We start from the raw sequence: 20,104 nt of genomic DNA on the forward strand, positions 1-20,104 counted from the left end.
TAACAATGTTTAACTGATTATGTAAAAATACTTAATACTAGACACATAAAAATATAATGGGGTTATATCTCAATAAACCCATCATAAGTTGAAAATATTGTAAGTCAAAAATGCATTTAATATACCTAGCTTACTGGACATGATAGCTTAGCCTAGCCTACCTTTAATGTGCTCAGAACACTTATATTAGCCTAAAGCTGGGCAAAATCATCTAACACGGAGCCTATTTTATAATAAAGTATTGAATATCTCACATAATTTATTGATGTTCTACTGAATGTGTATGGCTTTTACACCATCCAAGAGTCAAAAAATTGTAAGTCAAGGACCATCTATAAATGAAAGACTTTAATATCGCAAAAGAAAAATAAGATGAAATAGGTTTCTCTAAATGAGAATGTCAAATCCAGACTTAATATAAAGAAATGCACATTCTAATATATGAAAAGACATTTTATTATTACTATTTTTCTGTATAACACATTAGTGAATACACCAGATTACATTTTCTCAAATGGCAAATGAGGCACATTTCTCTCTGATTCCCTGCAGAACCTCAATATTATCTGTCCTTTGGAGGATTCAGTTTCTTACGACGAGTATGATACCTTGAAAAGAAGAAAATAATTGTGATAAGATAATTTTAATAAAAGTTACTCCTGATAAAAATCTAAATTTCTATGATTATTTTGCTGTTATTAAAACTATTTTTTTTTTTAAAAATCAATGAAACTTAATAGTTTATACTGGAACGAATGCTCCATCACTTGATTTTTTTCATGCTCTCTTGAGCCCAGGCATTCAAAGTTGCTGTGAGCTATAGTCACACCACTGCACTCTTGCCTAAGTGACAGAGTGAGACCTCATCTCTAAAATAAATAAATACGTAAATAAATAAAACTGGGTCTAGGTCTTCAGATCTGTTTCCTACTGATGGGAGTAGCTATTTTTTTTTTTTTTTGCCTCCATGGGAAAATATTAAAGTAGTTCTTTAAATAAGTAGTACTGTTATTCAAGCATTTATAAGATCGCTCCATATTTCAGAAATTTAGAATTATTTTCCAGTTCATTTCTACTTTCTATCCAGTCTTCCCTCCATCCTTTTCTTTAGGATTCTTTTCGTTAGTTCTTAGGAACTTTAGACATGTAAAAAGAGTTTCAATAAAGTTATTAAGGTTGAATTAATGTGAAAAGTAAACGACACATCATTAGGAACTCTGTAAGTACTGCTAAAATGATGTGTTCTAGAAAGAATTATACTGGAGGGAATGCTTCATCACTTTTGATTTTTTTCAAGCTAACTAAGGAAGACTGAAGAAAGGAAGAAGAACTTGTACGGAGATGCTGGCAACTGAGGGCGCAGACATGCCCTGCTTCCTGAGCAATGGCAACATTAAAGGCCAAAAGGAGATACCTCAGGGCCAGCTGTGGGGGACAGTGTAATTTAGAATTGTGTCCTCAACAACTATTTACAGAGCCACGACTGAATGTAAATTCCTGTAGGAAGTACAAAATAAATGGATGTGCATAAGACTTACCTTCCAAAGAATATGTTTGAAACCCCAGGACTTCAGGTTAACATCATGTAATAACTAAGCTAGTTTGTTTTCATTACTTATAATATCATCACACAGGAAGTAGTAGAAGCTTCCTTATATATGCTATTTTAAAAATAACCTTTGCACAACTGAATATAAAAATACTCAACTCATTCAGGCAAAAGCGGAGGGTAGAGAACTAAAACTTCAAATTAACCCCAAACCCAACATCCTAGGTTTCTTCATCACCCATCTCCCACACTAAGAATTCAAACAGTTCTAGTACCCAGCCTTGGTAGGAAGCCCAAATCTAAGAAGACTCTTTGAATTGACATCCAAAAGTATGTAGGATAACCAGGATAGGAAAAGGCAAAATTCAATTCACAAATTTAATAGTAAAGACTTAACTTTAGATTTGATTTAGACCTGAGATAATCTAATCAACAATGGTTATTGGCCACTGACTAGTGCAGCATCAACTCTGCACAGTCATACTACCTATACTCCCAGTCTGCCCACTTTGGGTGAGGCCAATAATTAGATGCAAGTGTCTTCAAGGCTGAATGAGGTGGGGCAACACCCCTGGATCATTCGGGATTTGCTGACCTTGATTAACAATCTGATAATGAGGAAGATCTTAACCCACCTGTGACCTACCTAGATAAAGTGGAACTGGATAAACTCATATAACTTGATAGCTGAATTCCAGAAATAAAACTTCTAAGGATCACTGGGAAATTTACCAGTGAACCATCCCCAAAACTACTATAAATAAAGTACCATTTCAAAGAGGAACTGAACACCTTAACGAAGCTATGAAGATAATTAGGTGAGATATTATTCCATCAGACAGTAATTTAGCACCCATACATTGTATTAAGGATGCTATGCTAGAAGTCTTGTGGAAAATTACAAAACAGAAGATGCATTCCTAATGAAGAGAGAATAATCCAGAGAAGAAGTAAACAAAATAACTACCTACAAATATAACATTAACAGATACCTAATAAACTATAGTTTATATATATAGTTGTGCTAACAGGGGTAGGAACTATTCAAAGTGAATATTATCAAATAAAGTTTCAAGAAGAAAGTAAGCTAAGAGCAAATGGCAGAGGAATAGTGAAGGTACTGAAAATCAAAGAATAAAGCATTTAAAACAGCTTCATGTTGAAATGAGAGGGGGCACTGAGGTCAGACTGGATAAAAAGGAAAGCCCCAATTATATGCTATCTATAAGAAATCCACTTTGAAAAATAAAGACACAGGTTAAAAGTAAAAGAACAGAAAAAGATACATCAGGCAAATGCTAATCATAAGAAAGCTAGATAAGCTACATTATACTAGACAAAATAGATTTCAGAATAAAGAATATTAGCAGCAGTAAAAAAATTTAATAAAGTTGTCAATTCATTAAGAGGATACAACAAAAATATACATATATACATCTGATAACAAAGCTTCAAAATATATGAAGAAAAAACAGATAAAAGTGAAAGGAGAAAGAGAAAAATCCACAGTTATAGTTGTAGATTTTAATATTCTTCTCCTAATAATTGATTAAATAAATGAAAATTAGTAAAGATATAGAAAAGAAACAACACTATCAACCAACTAGACCTAATTGATATTTTTAGAACACTACACCCAAGAGTGGCAGAAAATATACTTTCTTTTCAAATGCACATGAAATATTTACCAAGATAGACCATAATCTGGGCCATAAAACAAGTCTCAATCAATTTTAAAAGACTGAAATCACACAAAATGTATTTTTTTATCAGAACGGAATTAAACTAGAAATCAGTAATAGACATCTGCAAAATTTCAAAATATTTGGAAATTAACAGCTGCTAAATAACCCATGAGTCAAAGAAAAAGGAGATAATTTCACAAGGGAAATTAGAAAACATTTTTAACTGAATGAAAATGAGAACTAAACATACCAAAATTTGTGAGATGTAGCTAAAGCAGTGCTGAGAAGGAAATTTCTAGCACTAAATTGCTTAAATTAAAAAAGAAGACAGGCTTCCAAATTATGAACCTTAAGAAAGTAGAAAAAGAGGCTTGATCAGTGGGGACCTGATACCTCTTTTGCAAAGTGTCAGCAGAGGAGACTATACTTATGTGTAGTTTAAAAATATTTTTTAAAAAGGTGTATTTTATACCTTTTAATAAAAACTTATTTAAAAAGATATTACATATCTCCAGTTATTAAATTCATAATGGGTCCCATTCTTTTGATTGCTGAATTTAAGAATTTTGAAATATTTAGTAAGTCATCTTTCTATATACTGAGGTTTTAAAAAAATGGTAAAAAGAAAAAGAATGGTCACTGACATCTAGAAACCAACACTTGTAAATGGTTTACATTAATCCAAAATATATAGGTAGACAATAAATAAATATTTATTGAATGATTAGTGATTACACACAGGCTTATTTAAAATTCAGAAAGATGACCAGGCGTGGTGGCTCACACCTATAATCCTAGCACTCTGGGAGGCCAAGGAATGAGGATTGCTTGAGCTCAGGAGTTCAAGACCAGCCTGAGCAAGAGCAAGATCCCATTTCTACTAAAAATAGAAAAATTAGCCAGGTGCTATGGTGTGCGCCTATAGTCCTAGCTACTTGGGAGGCTGAGGCAGGAGGATCACTTGAGCCCAGGAGTCTGAGGTTGCGGTGAGCTATGATGACACCACTGCACTCTACCTGGGGTGACAGAGTGCAACTCTGTCTCAAAAAAATAATCATAAAAGAAAAGAAAAGAAAATTCAGAAAGATGATGCATCTGCAAGGACAACCATATAGGTAAAAGTTTTCTTTATGCACATAAATTAGTATCTGGGGTTTTTCTGCAGAGCTCTTTATTAGGATAGATATTGGGATAATCAATTTCATCTAATTAAATCTGCTTACAATTGAAAGTGCCTAGCAATTTTGATGGAAAAAAAAATACCAGGAGATTAGTTAGCAGCTGAAAGCTAATTGTAGTAAGATTAAGTAAATAAGATTAAACCTAGGTAGAGTACTAGACACAAATGTTTAAAGACAGCATGCTTAGTTTTAAAACGCCTAATAGTCTTCCTGCCTTCAGTCTTGCCTCCTTCAAGTTATATACCTTTAGAGGGTTTTTATAATTTCAGTGATTTAGTTATGAACAATGCTTACAAAAGACTGTAGCAATATGGAACATGCAGGAAGGAAACAGGTACTGAAAGCCATTATAGAAGAAGTTCAAAGAAGGCTTGAACTCAAATATCTAAGTAACAGGATAGAAATAAAAGGTAAACATGAAAGATGTTATAAATCATAAAAAAAAAATCTTAGAATATGGAAATTACTTAAGATACAGGGAAATGAAATGGCTTCCTACTTTATTTTCACATGCCCTAAGCTTACAATTACAAAGGTAGGGACAAATCCAAATAGCATGCATAAACAAAGTGGGTACAAATAAGAAAGAAAAAGCAAAGAAGGAGATATAAAATAGAAGCAGGAATTGAAAGAGTATGTTGGCCAAATGTTTTTCTTGGTACATGGATATGGAAATATCACTTGTATTATAGAGATTGTTAAGGGAGGGGCTTTTTCAGACAAGAAAAGAAAAGCTATGTTTTAGTATAGTAAATTAATTTTCTTGGTTCCATACAATCTGAACTACTAGCGACTTCCCCAGCTCGCTTTATCTGCCATGCTGTTTCCTCTGCCTGTGGAGCTTTTCCCCCATGGGAATGGGTTAACTCCTAACCATCCTTCAAGGCTCAATCATACTCGATTCAATTTAATTGTTTATTTACTCTACTATTTTCCCTCCTTGACTGTAAACAACTTGCAAAGAGGAATTGTTTTTGATCACCTAGCACTTAGTAGAGCAATTTGATGAAGTATATTCATTAGTTCTATAAATGTATCTTGCCATCAATGTGCCAGCCCAGTGCTAGTTACTAGATTACACAAGTGAAAGTGAACAATAACAAAGTTTATTCAAATGAACAAATATAAACAACAACAAAAAAACACCTCATACTTTGGTATGGAAGAGATACATAAGAAAGAAAAACGAATCAAAAAACGAAAACTAATTAAAGCCAGAGTCAGATAGCAGGTAAGAATTGATGGAATAAAATGCAAGTATTTGCAAACAGAAGGGCAATTGTATTTTCTCAAAGGAACTGAGAACAGTACATACTGCCCAATCATTTGCTGCACCCAATTTTGTTTTGGTAATAATTCGAAATCTGTTGAAGAAATGGAAAAGGGCTGAGGACATGATCAATTATTTACTGGGAAGATTAATAAAAACAACACACTAAGTGACTATATCATAAAACAGAAAAATTTTCAGGAACTCTTACAAGTAAATTTCACTGAAAGCTCTCATTAAATTCCCCCATTGAAACAAAGGGGAAAAAAAGCAGCACTATTTCATTTCAGCTACATTACATGTAAATTTAAAAGTACAATATAGTATGTATTGTACTTGGGGTTAAGTTTTCCATGCAGAATATCACTTCAGAAGATTGTTAATGTAAAAAAAGTTATGTGTTCCTTTAGTGTGTCTAGTGGGAGCTGAGGAAAAGAAAGTAGAACTTACTGTCCACGAGGATACCAACGGTGCTTAGTAGTAAAGAACAGTTTGCTAAGTTGTTCTATCATGGGTCCTTGCTCAAGGTTTTCACTTTTTTCTGCTAATCTGGTTTTCACCATGTGATCATGTGTTTCTTCATTATTATGCACAGGATCTGGTCGAGGGATAGGCTATAAAATAATCAGTAACACACAGCAACAAAATGTAGGAATGTTAGCCAGCATTTGACTCAGTTTACAATAAAACAATTACCATCCTTAGTAATTCATTACAGTACCTTAGGGAGGGTAAATAAGTTACCAGAACAGCATTTCAACTTAGTTGCATTATTCATTGAAGAGTCAGAAATATTTTTATCACACCAAATTTTAGGTTTCTTTTTCCAATAATAAAGTTCTTATTTAAAGTTCTTATTTTCCCTAATAATAAAGTACTTATTACTTGTTTCTATTTCCCAAAAGTATAAATTATGTCCATTATTGTTTTTTAACTTAAAAGTTTACAGTCTACCTTGTATATCATTAAGGTAAGAAACAATGAATAACCTTTCACTGAAAATGACATTTCTTATATCTAATGGAGGCAGAAAAATTTTTAATGTTTTCATTTTAGGTGAATGAAATACCATTAAATAATGTTTTATGGTAATTTCAGTAGTTTTCTCCTAAAGACATTAATTACTAAAAACCACATATCCCCAACACACATAAATGATACAACATATTCCCATTAGTAATAGTAGTTCACTAAAACCTTTCAGAACCACTGTCTTGTGGGTCAAGTCACTTGTATTTTAAATATTAAGTGATATTAATGTACATAACACATATTGTAGCAATCAATATTATATAATCCAATCATAATGAAAATAACATGCCTATAACGATAATGTATTTAACAAGATTGCAATATTGCCTTGCTTTACAAATCACCATAATATGTATCATAATGCAATGAAAATCTGAATTTACAACCAGATAAGAAACAACTCAAACGCAGATGTCTTCTTCACATTCACATGCTGTCACTGGCAACTCACTTCTACCACTGTATTAAATGTTATAGCACATATAATACTTACATCTAGCTTATATGTACATGAAACAAGGTCTCTTTAAAAAGCAATATATAAGTACATGGAGGTGGCACAATTGAGTAAGTACAGTCATGTGCTACACAATGACATTTCGGTCATGCATACAACAGTAGTTCCATAAGATTATAATGGAGTTGTAAAATTCCTATCACCTAGTGACAATGTAGACGTAATAGCTTGCGGATGTCATAGTGCAAAGCATTACTCACATGTTTGTGGTAACCCAGGTGTTTAAACAAACCTATTGTACTAGCAGTCATATAAAAGTATAGCACATACAATTCTGTACAGTACATAATACTTGATAATGAACAATTATGTCACTGGCTTATGTATTCACTATACTATACTTTGTTATCATCGTTTTACAGTTCACTCCTTCTACGTATAAAAAAGAAAAAAGTTAACTGTAAAACAGCCTCAGGCAGGTCCTTCAGGAGGTGTTCCAGAAGGTGCTGTTCTCATAGGAGATGACAGCTCCATGTGTATTATTGCCCCTGAAGACCTTCCAGTGGGACAAGACGTGGAGGTGGAAGACAGTGATAATGATGGTCCTGACCTCGTGTAGGCCTACGCTAATGTGTGTGTTTGTGTCTTAGTTTTTTACAAAAAAGTTTAAAAAGTAAAAAAATAAAGTAAAAAATAGAAAAAAAGCTTATAGAATAAGCATATAAAGAAGATACTTCTGTATAGCTCTATAATGTGTTTGTGTTTTAAGCTAAGTTATCATAAAAGAGTCAAAAAGGATTGAAATATTTAGAAGTTTATAAAGTAAAAATGTTACAGTAAGTTAAGGTTAATTTATTATTGAACAAAGAAAAATATTTATAAATTTGGTGTAGCCTAAGCATACAGTGTTTATAAAGTCTACAACAGCACACAGTAATGTCCTAAGCCTCCACGTTCACTTATTACTCACTCACTGACTTACCCAGAGCAACTTCCAGTCCTGCAAGCTCCACTCATGGTAAGTGTCCTATGCAGGTGTACTATTTTTTATCATTTATACCATATTTTTACTTTACCTTTTCTATGTTTAGATACATTTAGATACACAAATATGCCTACAGCATTCAACATAGTAACAGCATAGTAACACGCTGTCTGGGTTTGTAGCCTAGAAGCCATATAGGCTACACCATAGACCCTAGGTTTGTAGTAGGCTGTATCCTCTATGATGTTCACATAATGACAAAATCATCCAAGGACGCATTGTTTGGAACATATAGCCATTTCAGCAACATATGACTGTGTTACAGAGAGGCAAAGCAACAAAGATATCAGTGAAAAGTGGAAAGGGAGCCAAGTTAGAGCCTTGTCACAGAGAACAGAATGTACCCTATGAGGGATAACAAATATTATGAGTAAAGGAACATAGGCAAGAACAAACAATATACAGGTATTACCTTTATTTTCCTAAACTAGAAATACATTTTTAGAATATTAGTACTTGAGTAAAACATACATCTGGCAAAAGCAGAAAGAAGGATCTTTTTACTTGTATCTATGGAAAAAAATCAACATGTTTTAGAGTCAAATGTGAGTGAATCACAACAAAAACAAAGATGCAAATCATCTTAACTTTCTTAAAGCCAATCTCAGTTGATATTTCAGCATATGACCAGAAACTTTGTATGCAAAATTCTTTCCAGGACCCAAACAGAAAAAGCAACTCTAAATTTTAAGTCAGGTTTGAGGACATTTGTGTACTGTTATGTACAAATCTTCATGAGATTTGTAAATCTGGATTCAAAAAGAACATACTTTATTCTAATTGTAACAGGTTTTCAAGAATGTTTCTTTTTTTTTTTTTTTTTTTGAGACAGAGTCTCGCTCTGTTGCCCGGGCTAGAGTGAGTGCCGTGGCATCAGCCTAGCTCACAGCAACCTCAAACTCCTGGGCTCAGGTGATCCTACTGCCTCAGCCTCCCAAGTAGCTGGGACTACAGACATGCGCCACCATGCCCGGCTAATTTTTTGTATATATGTTTTTAGTTGGCCAGATAATTTCTTTCTATTTTTAGTAGAGATGGGGTCTCACTCTTGCTCAGGCTGGTCTCGAACTCCTGACCTCGAGCAATCCACCCGCCTCGGCCTCCCAGAGTGCTAGGATTACAGGCGTGAGCCACCGCGCCCGGCCAAGAATGTTTCTTATTCTGCATCCCAGTCTACAACTTATTACTTGAAAAAACAAAAAAATTCCAGCTATCCCATGTGACTGTCTCTTATTCCTACAACAGAAAACCCTTAAGCACGAAGAGGGAGGGACAACGTTATTCATTTAATCAGCAAATACTTATTGTGCACCTACCAAGTTCAAAGTGTTATTCCAGGTACTAAAGACATACCAGAGAACAAAACACACAAGGTCCTGTCCTCACGGTGCTTACATTTTAGTGGTGGGAGATAGACAGAAAACAAGAAAACATACAATATGCCAGGAATTATAAGTGCTACTGAGAAAAGTAAATCAAAGGACAACAGGGAGTGCAGTGACAGAGGTACAACTTTATATGCAGGAGCCAAGGAAGACCTCACAAGGTAACAAATAAGGAGAAAGATCTTAGGGAAAAGGAATAAACTATGAGGATTTCTAAGGTAAAAGCATTCCAGGCAAAGGACACAGGAAATATAAAGGTTCTGAGGGAAGAGCTTGCCTGATGTACTTGAAGAACAGTGGAGAGGCCAGTATGGTGGCAGTGGAGCGATTCCCTAAACTAGAGAGAGGAATATTGATGATGTAAGAGAGGAGACAATTGTTACAACAAAGGAAATTCAACAAAGAAAGAGGCAGGCATGTATGCAGGGAAGTGATTATGACATACCATGGCATGAATCTATGCTGGGTAAGGAGAGAGTGAGAATGTGTGAGATACATGAGGGAATGTGAAGAAGTGGTTAGATCAATGGATGTAGGTCCCAAAGAGGGGATGAATAATTTCTAGAGCTGGGAGGCTAAAAGGAATTGGTAGCAAACCAGTGGACTTCTTGAAATTTAGACCGAGAGGGAAAAGGAGCAGTTATTGATAATTAGAACATCTCTAGAGCATGTCCATGAGAGTAGGGTGGCTGAGGCAAGGAGAGAAGATCAAGTGAGAAGCCAGGGTATCAGACAGATCATCTACATGGATATTGAAATAACAAAGAATTAGTGCAGAAAGTGCTGGAGAGTGTGACAATAAGTTTAAAATCTTCAAGGAAGGCTGGGCACAGTGGCTCACACCTGTAATCCTAGCACTCTGGGAGGCTGAGGCAGCAGGATCACTTGAGCTCAGGAGTTCAAGACCAGACTGAGCAAGAGCGAGACCCCATCTTTACTAAAAATAGAAAAAAATTAGCTGGGCAACTAAAAATAGAAAAAAATAGTCAGGTGTGGTTGTGCATGCCTGTACCACCATCCCAGCTACTCAGGAGGCTGAGGCAGGAGGATTGCTTGAGCCCAGGAGTTTGAGGTTGCTGTGAGCTAGACTGATGTCACGGCACTCACTCTAGCCCGGGCAGCAGAGTGAGACTCTGTCTCAAAAAAAAAATAAAAAATTTTAAAAAAATAAATAAAATCTTCAAGGAAGAGTGGAGGGGTAGGGGCAGAGAAATGACTTGGGAGTTGGTAGATGACAGCAACAAAAGATAATAGATGGTATAATTTGATGATATAAGCTACAAAGCTGCAAATTGTTAGGGAGGAGAAGAAATGGTCCGGATATGACAATGAGGAGCTACAGGAACACCATCTCCACCTCTAAGCCCAGTGATAAAAGGATACTGGACAGAAAACAGCAATTACTTAAAAAGACGGCTGGGAAAGCAATGTCAGCGAGGTACAGCCAGGTTTCTACTAGAGCCAGAAGGTGAAGGCAACATTCTGGAAGTTCTAAAAGTACAGTGGTGGCTGGGCACAGTGGTTTACGCTTATAATCCTAGCACTCTGGGAGGCCGAGGCAGGAGGATCGCTCTAGGTCAGGAGTTCAAGACCAGCATGAGCAAGAGTGAGACTCCGTCTCTACTAAAAGTAGAAAGAAATTAACCGGACAACTAAAAATATATAGAAAAAATTAGCCGGGCAGGGTGGCACATGCCTGTAGTCCAGCTACTCGGGAGGCTGAGGCAGTAGGATCGCTTGAGCCCAGGAGTTTGAGGTTGCTATGAGCTAGGCTGACGCCACGGCACTCTAGCCCAGGCAACAGAGTAAGACTCTGTCTCAAAAAATAAATAAATAAGTAAAAGTACAGTGGAAAGTTTTGAGAATTCAGAAAGGTCAGATTCAGTGATGTAAAGAGCCATATGGGGATGAGAGTCTGCATGCTGAGAAATGACCTGGCATTCTTGGTATAACTGCTAAAACAGGGCATGGGACCAAACATATACCACAAAATAACAATGGAAAAAGGCACAACATGGTGTGAGCTGGAGCATTTACAGGCCAAAAGTTAGTGACTTAGGCCGATTTTCTAAACATTGCCCAAAGAAATGAAACAAAAGAGGCACTGGATTAGTGCCTATGGTATCTGGTTAGGATACAAAACAGACAGACAAAACGGTGAGGTTAAAAAATGGAATAAAAACTAGCAAAAGAACAATAATCTGCTTGGTTAAACCAACCAGCACCCTGGCCCTAATGATGATTTTTAAAAATAGATACACTAAATACATCATGTCATGACTTATGTAATTATTTTCTCCTCAAAAAGCAAATCAAACATTACCAATTAGATGAACGATTAAAGAAATAGGAGAAAGCATTTCAAATATAAAATAATAAAAAGACTGGGTCAAACTAATATAAGTTGTATTAAAAACAAAAACAAAACCTCTTCTATGTAGAGCCTGGCTTTTGAGGAAATAAAGAAAAAATTAAATCAGGCCACTTAAAATCTATACCCATGCTACCCATTAGAAACAAACTAAATTAAAAAAAATTAACCCAACATTAAAAAGATTATTTGAACCAACACTACAAAAGTTATGAAACAGCACTCTAAAATATAAATTTTTCATAATTTTTTAGATTATACTATGAGACAGTATGGGACACGTGTTTTGTAATTTTATACTGGATGTGTCTGATCCTTAACCAGAAACCTACCAAATTTTTTAGGCCCGAAAACTGATGCCATAATTGTGTTTAAATGGTTCACTTTGTATACTGAGAAAACCTTTTTAGAAAAAAGATGAAAAATCAGAGAAAAATTGTAACAGTAAAATAAAAAAGGCAAAAGAAGACCTAAACCAAATAAAGGAAATCAGACAACTCCCTTCTCTTTGAATACTGTAAGGAAGTATAAACATTTCTAACAGCAAATTAAAAAGTACAAGAAAGTTCCTCATACATACTTTTGTGTGTTCATATGGAATGTCCACAGAAGGGTGGTAGCATACTATTGTCCTGCCATCAGATGTCAAAGCAAGCTCGACTTTGCTAAAAAAGAATGTTTTGGAAATGGAGTTATACTGTATTCAAGGCAGAATGATGATTCTTAGGGCTAAAATTAATTAATCATGAATTGCTGAAGAGAAGATATTACAGCACTGGATTGGCAAGCCTGGTGCCCACAACACAGGGGACAACTGAAGACCACCCACAGAATATGTCAGCTAAACTACCACAACAGAGGTAGTTAAGAGCTAACAGAGGATAAGGAATTAGATTGTTTCACCAGGATTTTAAGATGGGATACCATAACATGACTACAATGAACATTTAATCAATTGACTTTTGATGAAAGACGGAATTTTACATAAAGTAAAACATTTAATGTTAACTCAACCTTTCCAGAATCAAAAAATGTTACCTAATCCAATCTTATCACTATTTATCTTAGCATTCACTAAATGTACCATTAAAACTAGTATCAAGAGAGAAGAAAAAAATACTTTTATTAAAATTTGCAATAAAAACAACATAGCTTAAGAAAATATACTGCAGTTTCTGCACGTCAGACTGCTGTAGAGAAAAAAAACAATGTCATATGTTATTCCTAGTTCTTATCAAATAGTGACTGGTATTGAATAAGTACCAAATAAATGGTGGTTAAATTAAATATTTATAATTTAGGATTATTTAATGTCAAACAAAAGATAAGATAAATAATTGCTTAAGCTAATAGATATAAACTGTAAGAGAAAACTATAAAAAAAAAATTAACTTTTCCAAAAAGCTAAAGCATGCTTCAGGAAGAAAAGACAACATTTCTAAAAGCATGTCTGTCTTACAACAAATTAAGTATTCAATGAAACATAATGATTGTTATTTAAAACGTTTATAAGCCCAGATACGGGGTAAATAAGATCATTGAAATAATTTTTAAAAACAAAATTAAGTATAATCAGAAAAGAAAGCAGAAACCAAAACAGGAAACAAAATTAAATCATTTCAGATACAGCTAAGACTGTTATTTTTTCAACTGAATTTTAATACATACCAATTATAGTCATCTGGTAGAGAAGAATATGTAGATTTATGACAAACACAATATAAAGCTCCATCTGCAAAAATCCCAAACAGTAAAATAGATTTAGTTAATTTGAGTATATGTTCTCATATAAATTTAAAGCTAGTTTCACTCCTGCAACCAACATTTACTGTTTACTATGAAACAGGCCTCTACTAGGGGCCAGGGATTCAACAACAAAGAAAACCCAGTCCCTGCCCTCAAAAGGGTAGTCTGCTTCTCAGAGAGACAGACAAGTAAAACACAAAGGCGAAGCGTTGTTAGGATGGATAAGCGTTGGGAGAGAGAGGAGGCACAGGGACAGGCTACTGAACACAACCGTGCAGGTCCAAGAAAGCCTTCCCAGTGGAGATGACATATAAAGTGCTCTGAAGAATGAGGAAATAACTAGGAGTTGATAAGGGGCGAGTACAATGTTCCCTGAAGAGAAAGTAACAGATGTAAGGATCATAGGTAAGAAAGTGTTTGGGTGTTCCAACCTTTCCCAGAAAGAACACGAAGTATTTGGGTATTCCAAGGTGCTTAGTTTATAACGGGGGAGTGTTAAGTGATGAAATACAAAATAATTTGTTCAAAATTAACTTTTTTTAATCTAAATGCTGACATTTCAAAGCATATTTTCCTTTTTTAGAATACATACAAATTCAAGAGTCATATTACTTTTTTAAAAGTTTGTGAAAGTTCCCCTATGTTCAGAGAAAGGGTGGTCTTTTAAATATAAAGTTCTTAAAGGTAGCTTTGTATAGTTAAAAGCAAGTTCTGAATACATTTTGGCTAAATCCAAGAATCAATCTCTCTCAACAGAGCCTCCTGTTCCTGCCATGTAACTATAACCTACCCTGCCTTTCCTATCTCCAGGCCTTTACCACGTCCTCAGTATGGAATACCACCCCCACTTTGTTCAAATACCATTCATCCTTCAAAGTCAAATGCTACTCTTCCTTGAAATCCTTTTTACCCTCCCTGCCTGCGAGCCTCCATCACAGGGGAAAGAGTTGTCTATTTTACATGTCGCACAATCAATGCTTCATATGACATTGCTATACTTTCTTTGTAGTCCTTTTTTTTTTCTGCATCAGTTATTTACGTGCATCTGTGTTTTCCATTTTTGTATACCTCTCCTCTCCCCAAGAACTGCATATACATAGACATACGAATATAAATTCTTACCCCAAAGTTTAATATGTCCCTTAACAAAGTTTACTGTTACCATGCAAAACACTGTTCAACAAAATGTTAGCCCCAAAATTCTACTGATGTCTAAGAAAATAAACTACGAAGAATTCAAAATTTAACCTAATCTCTCAAAAGATTTATTAATTCTCAATGATCTGTGCTAATACAGAAAAGCATTAAGACAAATCAGAAGCTAATGTAAAAATCATTTACACATATTTTTTGTTTAACATTGCTGGGGATCTTCCTAATTATGCATTGATTAGGTTAATATTAAAAAAGGCTTGTATTCTCTCAATATAAACCAGCTCGATAATATGCATGTTTACTGAAAGAAATAGTATTAGATGGCAAAGGCAGGACAGCCAGAATTAAGTGTTATTAAATAGGCAGAAGGGAAAATTCAAGACAACAAAACAGTATCTTAGTCAACAAGAAACTCAGTAAAATTTCTACTCTGTGTTTACACAGACATTTGTTTGTGCCCTCATGACATACTTAAAAGATTCTACCTCATGTTCTGGATAGTCCTTGTTTCCACAGATGTCTGTTTCACCTATAAGTCTAAATAAGTTCCTTAAGGCTAGGAACTACATACCTTGCTCATCACTGTGTCCCCTATAGTGCCTACTCATAAAAAGTGATTGCCAAACTGCTTCTGAAATGTTAATTTCTGCATAATTAATACTTGAAAAACTCATTACCTGACATTTTACCAAGAGAATTCTAGATATGGAAGTATCAAAGGTTCTAAATAGGATTGATGCCAAAGTTAAGACCTATCAATCCAAAGCAACTCAATGTGCCAAAAAAGAATTTTAGTAACAATAATTTCTTTAACTTATGGGCTACTCTTGTTTTATATATATGTTTGATTGCATTTTTATAAAAGCTATAAAAGCTAAACTTTGTCCCATTTAATCTTTAAGTACTCAATATTTTAAGTTACTAGAGGAAAGGAGGAGGTACAGATGGGGAGACCTAGGTTTTAGACACAGCTTTCATTTACCAGATATGTAATGCTGAGTAAGTTTATGAGGGCCAGAGAACTCAAGATTCTTTATCGTCATAAAGAGGATAATACTATATAGGCTACTAAATTTAAAGCTGTAAAAATCAAATGGTTTAACATACTTTTAGAAACAGTAAAATGCTCTGCATTTCCATGTGACTTTATATTTGGGAGGATCTTAAATGTTCCTTCTAGAATACAGGGAAGTCTTTTTATCTTTGCTCATTGAACTTCATCTCTTAATTCATGATTTTGTTTTGCCTCCAGTCTTAATGTCCTTTCCTTTCTTATAAAACATCAATAATGACAGTCATAATACTTACTGTACCTTCAATAATAGTAATAACAGGAACTGTGCAGAATAAGGGGCTTCAAGATATAAGAAGTGAGGTCACTGGGTATTAGGATGACTGAGTGGTACTGGAATGATTTTCTAAATCCTTAGTTAACTGGATATTTTGACAGTAACTCAATCCATTCAGATCCGTTCAACATTTATTTATTTTCTACCATGAATGAGAGGCACTAGGGACACCAAAATAAATTAGATCCAGTACAAATTTAGTGGGAAATCCAGTGAGGAAAAAGACACATAAACAATTTTCAATTATCCAGGGACAGATTAACTGGCTTTCAGATTAAGCTGTGTGAGTTACTAATTGCTATTTCAAGGCATGGACTGTAAAAACTGATTAGGTCTGACTTCTCATTAGCCTTGAGGCTGGGTTCCTGTCAGGGTAAAGTAGCAGGGGCCTCTCTTTCAATTCCCAACAACAAAAATGCTCCTAGATAATCAAAAGCTGATTGTAGTTTTGATTATTATCTCACTTTATATCTAATGTCTCTTAGCAATCTCCTTCTCTGTTTATTGAATTCTAACTTGACTTGACTTTGAATATACTATGATAAGTGTTATTATGGTCAGAGCCTTAAAGAGGGGGGCACGGGGGTGAGTAAGGAGCAGGGATGGAAAGCTTCCTATAAAAGTATGATTTAGCAAACTTCTGAACATTCTATTCAACAAAGGTGTTTACTGGGCAAAACATCTTTTCCCTGCCTCAAAGGCCACCAAATTACCTGTTTATTACTTTGATTTTTACCTTAGTCTTTAAACAGCTCTTCTCCCCTTAACTCAATAAAGAAACTTTCAATTACAAATGGTAGTAAATAGCAAACATGAAGGAAGAGATTAAGGTCAAGCTGAGATGTATAAAAAAGTTGGCTGACATAGCTAAACATGAAAAAGCAAATCTACTGTAGCCCTATAATCATGCCTACTTTAGAAATGGGAGAACAGAGTTCACAGCCAGAGGAAAAGGAAAAGGACAGCACAGTTGGCTGAGAAATAAGACTTTAATATTCTATTTACTTATTTGGGTCCATGCTTTGACTGTCAAACATCTTTCAACAGGCCTTCAAGAAAATATTAGACTATATATAGTTCTTTAGAAAAGAAAGGTAGAAATTACATTTTATTTTTTTAAATGACTAGGTACAGAGAAAAAAAAAACCAAAAAGAATCCACCAAAATATTAACAATGATTATCTTTGGAAGATGGGACTGTGAATTTACCCTTTATTGCAAATTTTAAGAACTACTAAAAAAGTAATATTTGTAAACATGCTAAGTATAGCCCCTCACTCTTGCCCTCACCTAAATCCTACTAGTGGTCTACACAGATAACCACTGTTTGGTACAGACCTTTTACTCTGCATTTATGCATATTCACTTTTACTCCACATTTATGCATATTCACATATGTATATGATGGATCACCTTTCAAACACACAAAAAGATATGACAGATACTGTTCTGTGACATGCTTTTTTTTCTCTTTCCATTTGGAGTTCTTTCCATGTTGGCAACAGCTGCATGATAATCACAGTAAGATGTACCATAATATATCCATCCCCCTTTGGACTGACATTTAGGTTTTCTCCCATTTCCATTATTGCAAACACTCCTGCAAATTAATAGGCATATACAATAACTAAACACTTTAAACTTTCTATACTATTTTTAAAAGTATACAACTTTTTAAATATTAAAAAAACTTCACTTACTTTGGATTGGAAATAAATGTTTCAACATAGTTCTCTTTGATATCACCCATTTTACTGCTGCTACGGCCATGGTGTTCAAGATCCTTATCAGGTGGTATGAAAAAAGATGTTTTGAAGAAGAATTGCTTTTAAAATCTGATTCTAGGCACACCAATTTTCATCCCTGCTCAAGAGATAAAGAAAAATCAGTGCTCCTATCATAAACTTAAGTGCGGAGTTATATTAAACACTATAGGAACAAGATAAAAGAGGCCATGTGCAGTGGCTCACGCCTGTAATCCCAACACACTGGGAGGCTGAGGCAGGAAGATTGCTTGAGGCCAGGAGTTCAAGACCAGCCTGAAAAGCGAGACCCTGTCTCTACAAAATATGGAAAAATTAGCCTGGTGAGGTGGTGTGTGTCTGTAGTCCCAGTTACTGGGAAGGCTGAGGCAGGAGGATCACTTGAGCCTGGCAGCTTGAGGTTGCAGTGAGCTATGGTGAGGCTACTGCACTCTGGCCGGAGAAGACAGCAAGACCTATCTCAAAAAAAACCCAAACCAAAACAAAAAGAACAAAATAAGAATCACTACCTAGAACTACAGTCAATTGAAGTAAGGCTTTTAAACAATTTTGCAATTCCACGTGATTTAACAATGTGACAAAGAGCAACATCATCAAAATGTAAGATCAGAAACCCCAGAACTATGTCCATTACTATTTCTCTTAAATGCAAACTTCTGTGCACCAAGTGCAGCTTTCCACTCAATGAGCATTCAGTAAATGTGTAATTACTTTTAGAAACGGTCACACGATACATAGAGCATATACTCTCATGATGCTAGTATGTCTGCAGACAACCTCCAAGATCCCATACACAAGATCTTACTACGTCACTAGAGTAGTAGTCTGTTTCTGGTTAAATGAAACATCAAACAAGAAGGCCTGCTCTTGGCCCACTAAATACTTATTTAGAGGAACACATATAAATGTCCTAAAGTCCCAGATAAAATTTCACCATCATATATGATGGTGAAATTTAATGGTTTTTAAACTTTCCGAGGTGCTTCACCACCATTTCATTTTACTCTCATATTAATCATGTGAAGTATCTTTATCTTGACTCATGAAACTAAGTACAAAATTTAAATGACTTGCTTCCAAGGACTTTAGAGTCAGTCACTGACAAACTGGGAAACTTTGGGAAAGTTGTTAACTAAATGACCCTCAGCTTCTTTGATGGTAAAATGGGGAAAACAACCACAGTCTCCATGGGTTGTTGTGAATAAATGACAAATAACCATTATTACACCCCTTGTTTTTAATCAGCCTCAACGACTGTTTGTGCCTTTCCCCCAAAAGTGATACATAGGCCCTCTTCCTTACTAGACTGCAGGCTGACTCCTGGCACTGTCAGGAAACACTAACCCTGAGTTCATACGGTGTGTTTTTTAACAGTTTATGACCCACTTTCATACACGATATGTGCTCTGACATTCACAAGTCTGTGAAGTAGACTTGTGTCTTCATTTCATAGATTAAGAACAAAGGCTCAGAGAGGTCAACCGATTACCTGCCCAGTATTTTGCTGCTTAATAGGTGGAACGCAAACCCATGTCTTCTGACTACAAACATTTTGGGGGACATCAGGACCCCTCTGTCCGAGGTCCAAGAGCAAACACATCCAACTGGGGGTCAGATTATTCACCACCAAGGAGGGGATTTCAGAGGGTATTTCCTTGGCCCAGAATTCAACCCCGAAGCAAAAACTACAGAGAGCCTCGGAGGGTCCGAGGTTTGAGGAATAGGCTACCAGGAGCACAAACCCGAAAGGCTTCGACTTAGAGGGGGTCGCTAGAGCCACAAGAGCAATCGGCTGCACCCGGGCATCTGCCGGGACACGAGGGGGGCGCTACAGGAAGCTCGCGGCCACCTGCCGGCTCTTCTGCAGGACAGATGGAGACTAAGGATGCCGGCACCTTTGCCCTACGGGAAGGACAGGCAGGAGACCTCGACACCTGTCGGCAAGCCTTCTGAGCCTGCCCACCTTCGAGGGACTCCGCGATCAGCGGAGGAGAGGACAGCGGTTACCTTGACAGCTCCTCACCGTGAGCCCGCCATGTTGTTTCAATCCGGGTCCTGTGAGACACCGCCCCGCGCCCTCCCGGCCCGCGCGGCTCTCTGGGAAATGTAGTCTCCG

At 35.8% G+C, this 20,104-nt stretch overlaps 1 protein-coding gene across 2 annotated transcripts; it reads right to left on the reverse strand.

The window, feature by feature from the left end:
* Positions 1–438: 438 nt before the first annotated feature.
* On the reverse strand, positions 439–20,072 carry MRPL42 (mitochondrial ribosomal protein L42). 2 transcript variants are annotated; one of them, XM_045553244.1, is made up of 6 exons: positions 19,996–20,072; positions 17,926–18,088; positions 13,644–13,707; positions 12,556–12,640; positions 6,136–6,299; positions 439–608 (listed from the first exon to the last, which is right to left on the reverse strand). In XM_045553244.1, exons 2-6 carry the CDS (start codon positions 17,993–17,995, stop codon positions 563–565), a joined length of 429 nt encoding a protein of 142 aa, XP_045409200.1. In that variant the 5' UTR covers positions 17,996–18,088; positions 19,996–20,072; the 3' UTR covers positions 439–562. The 2 variants fall into 2 exon arrangements, with proteins under 2 accessions (XP_045409200.1, XP_045409201.1); XM_045553245.1 differs by having other exon boundaries at positions 20,012–20,063.
* Positions 20,073–20,104: the final 32 nt, after the last annotated feature.

This window comes from Lemur catta, chromosome 6 (genome assembly GCF_020740605.2).
Source record: "Lemur catta isolate mLemCat1 chromosome 6, mLemCat1.pri, whole genome shotgun sequence".
NCBI lineage: Eukaryota > Metazoa > Chordata > Mammalia > Primates > Lemuridae > Lemur > Lemur catta.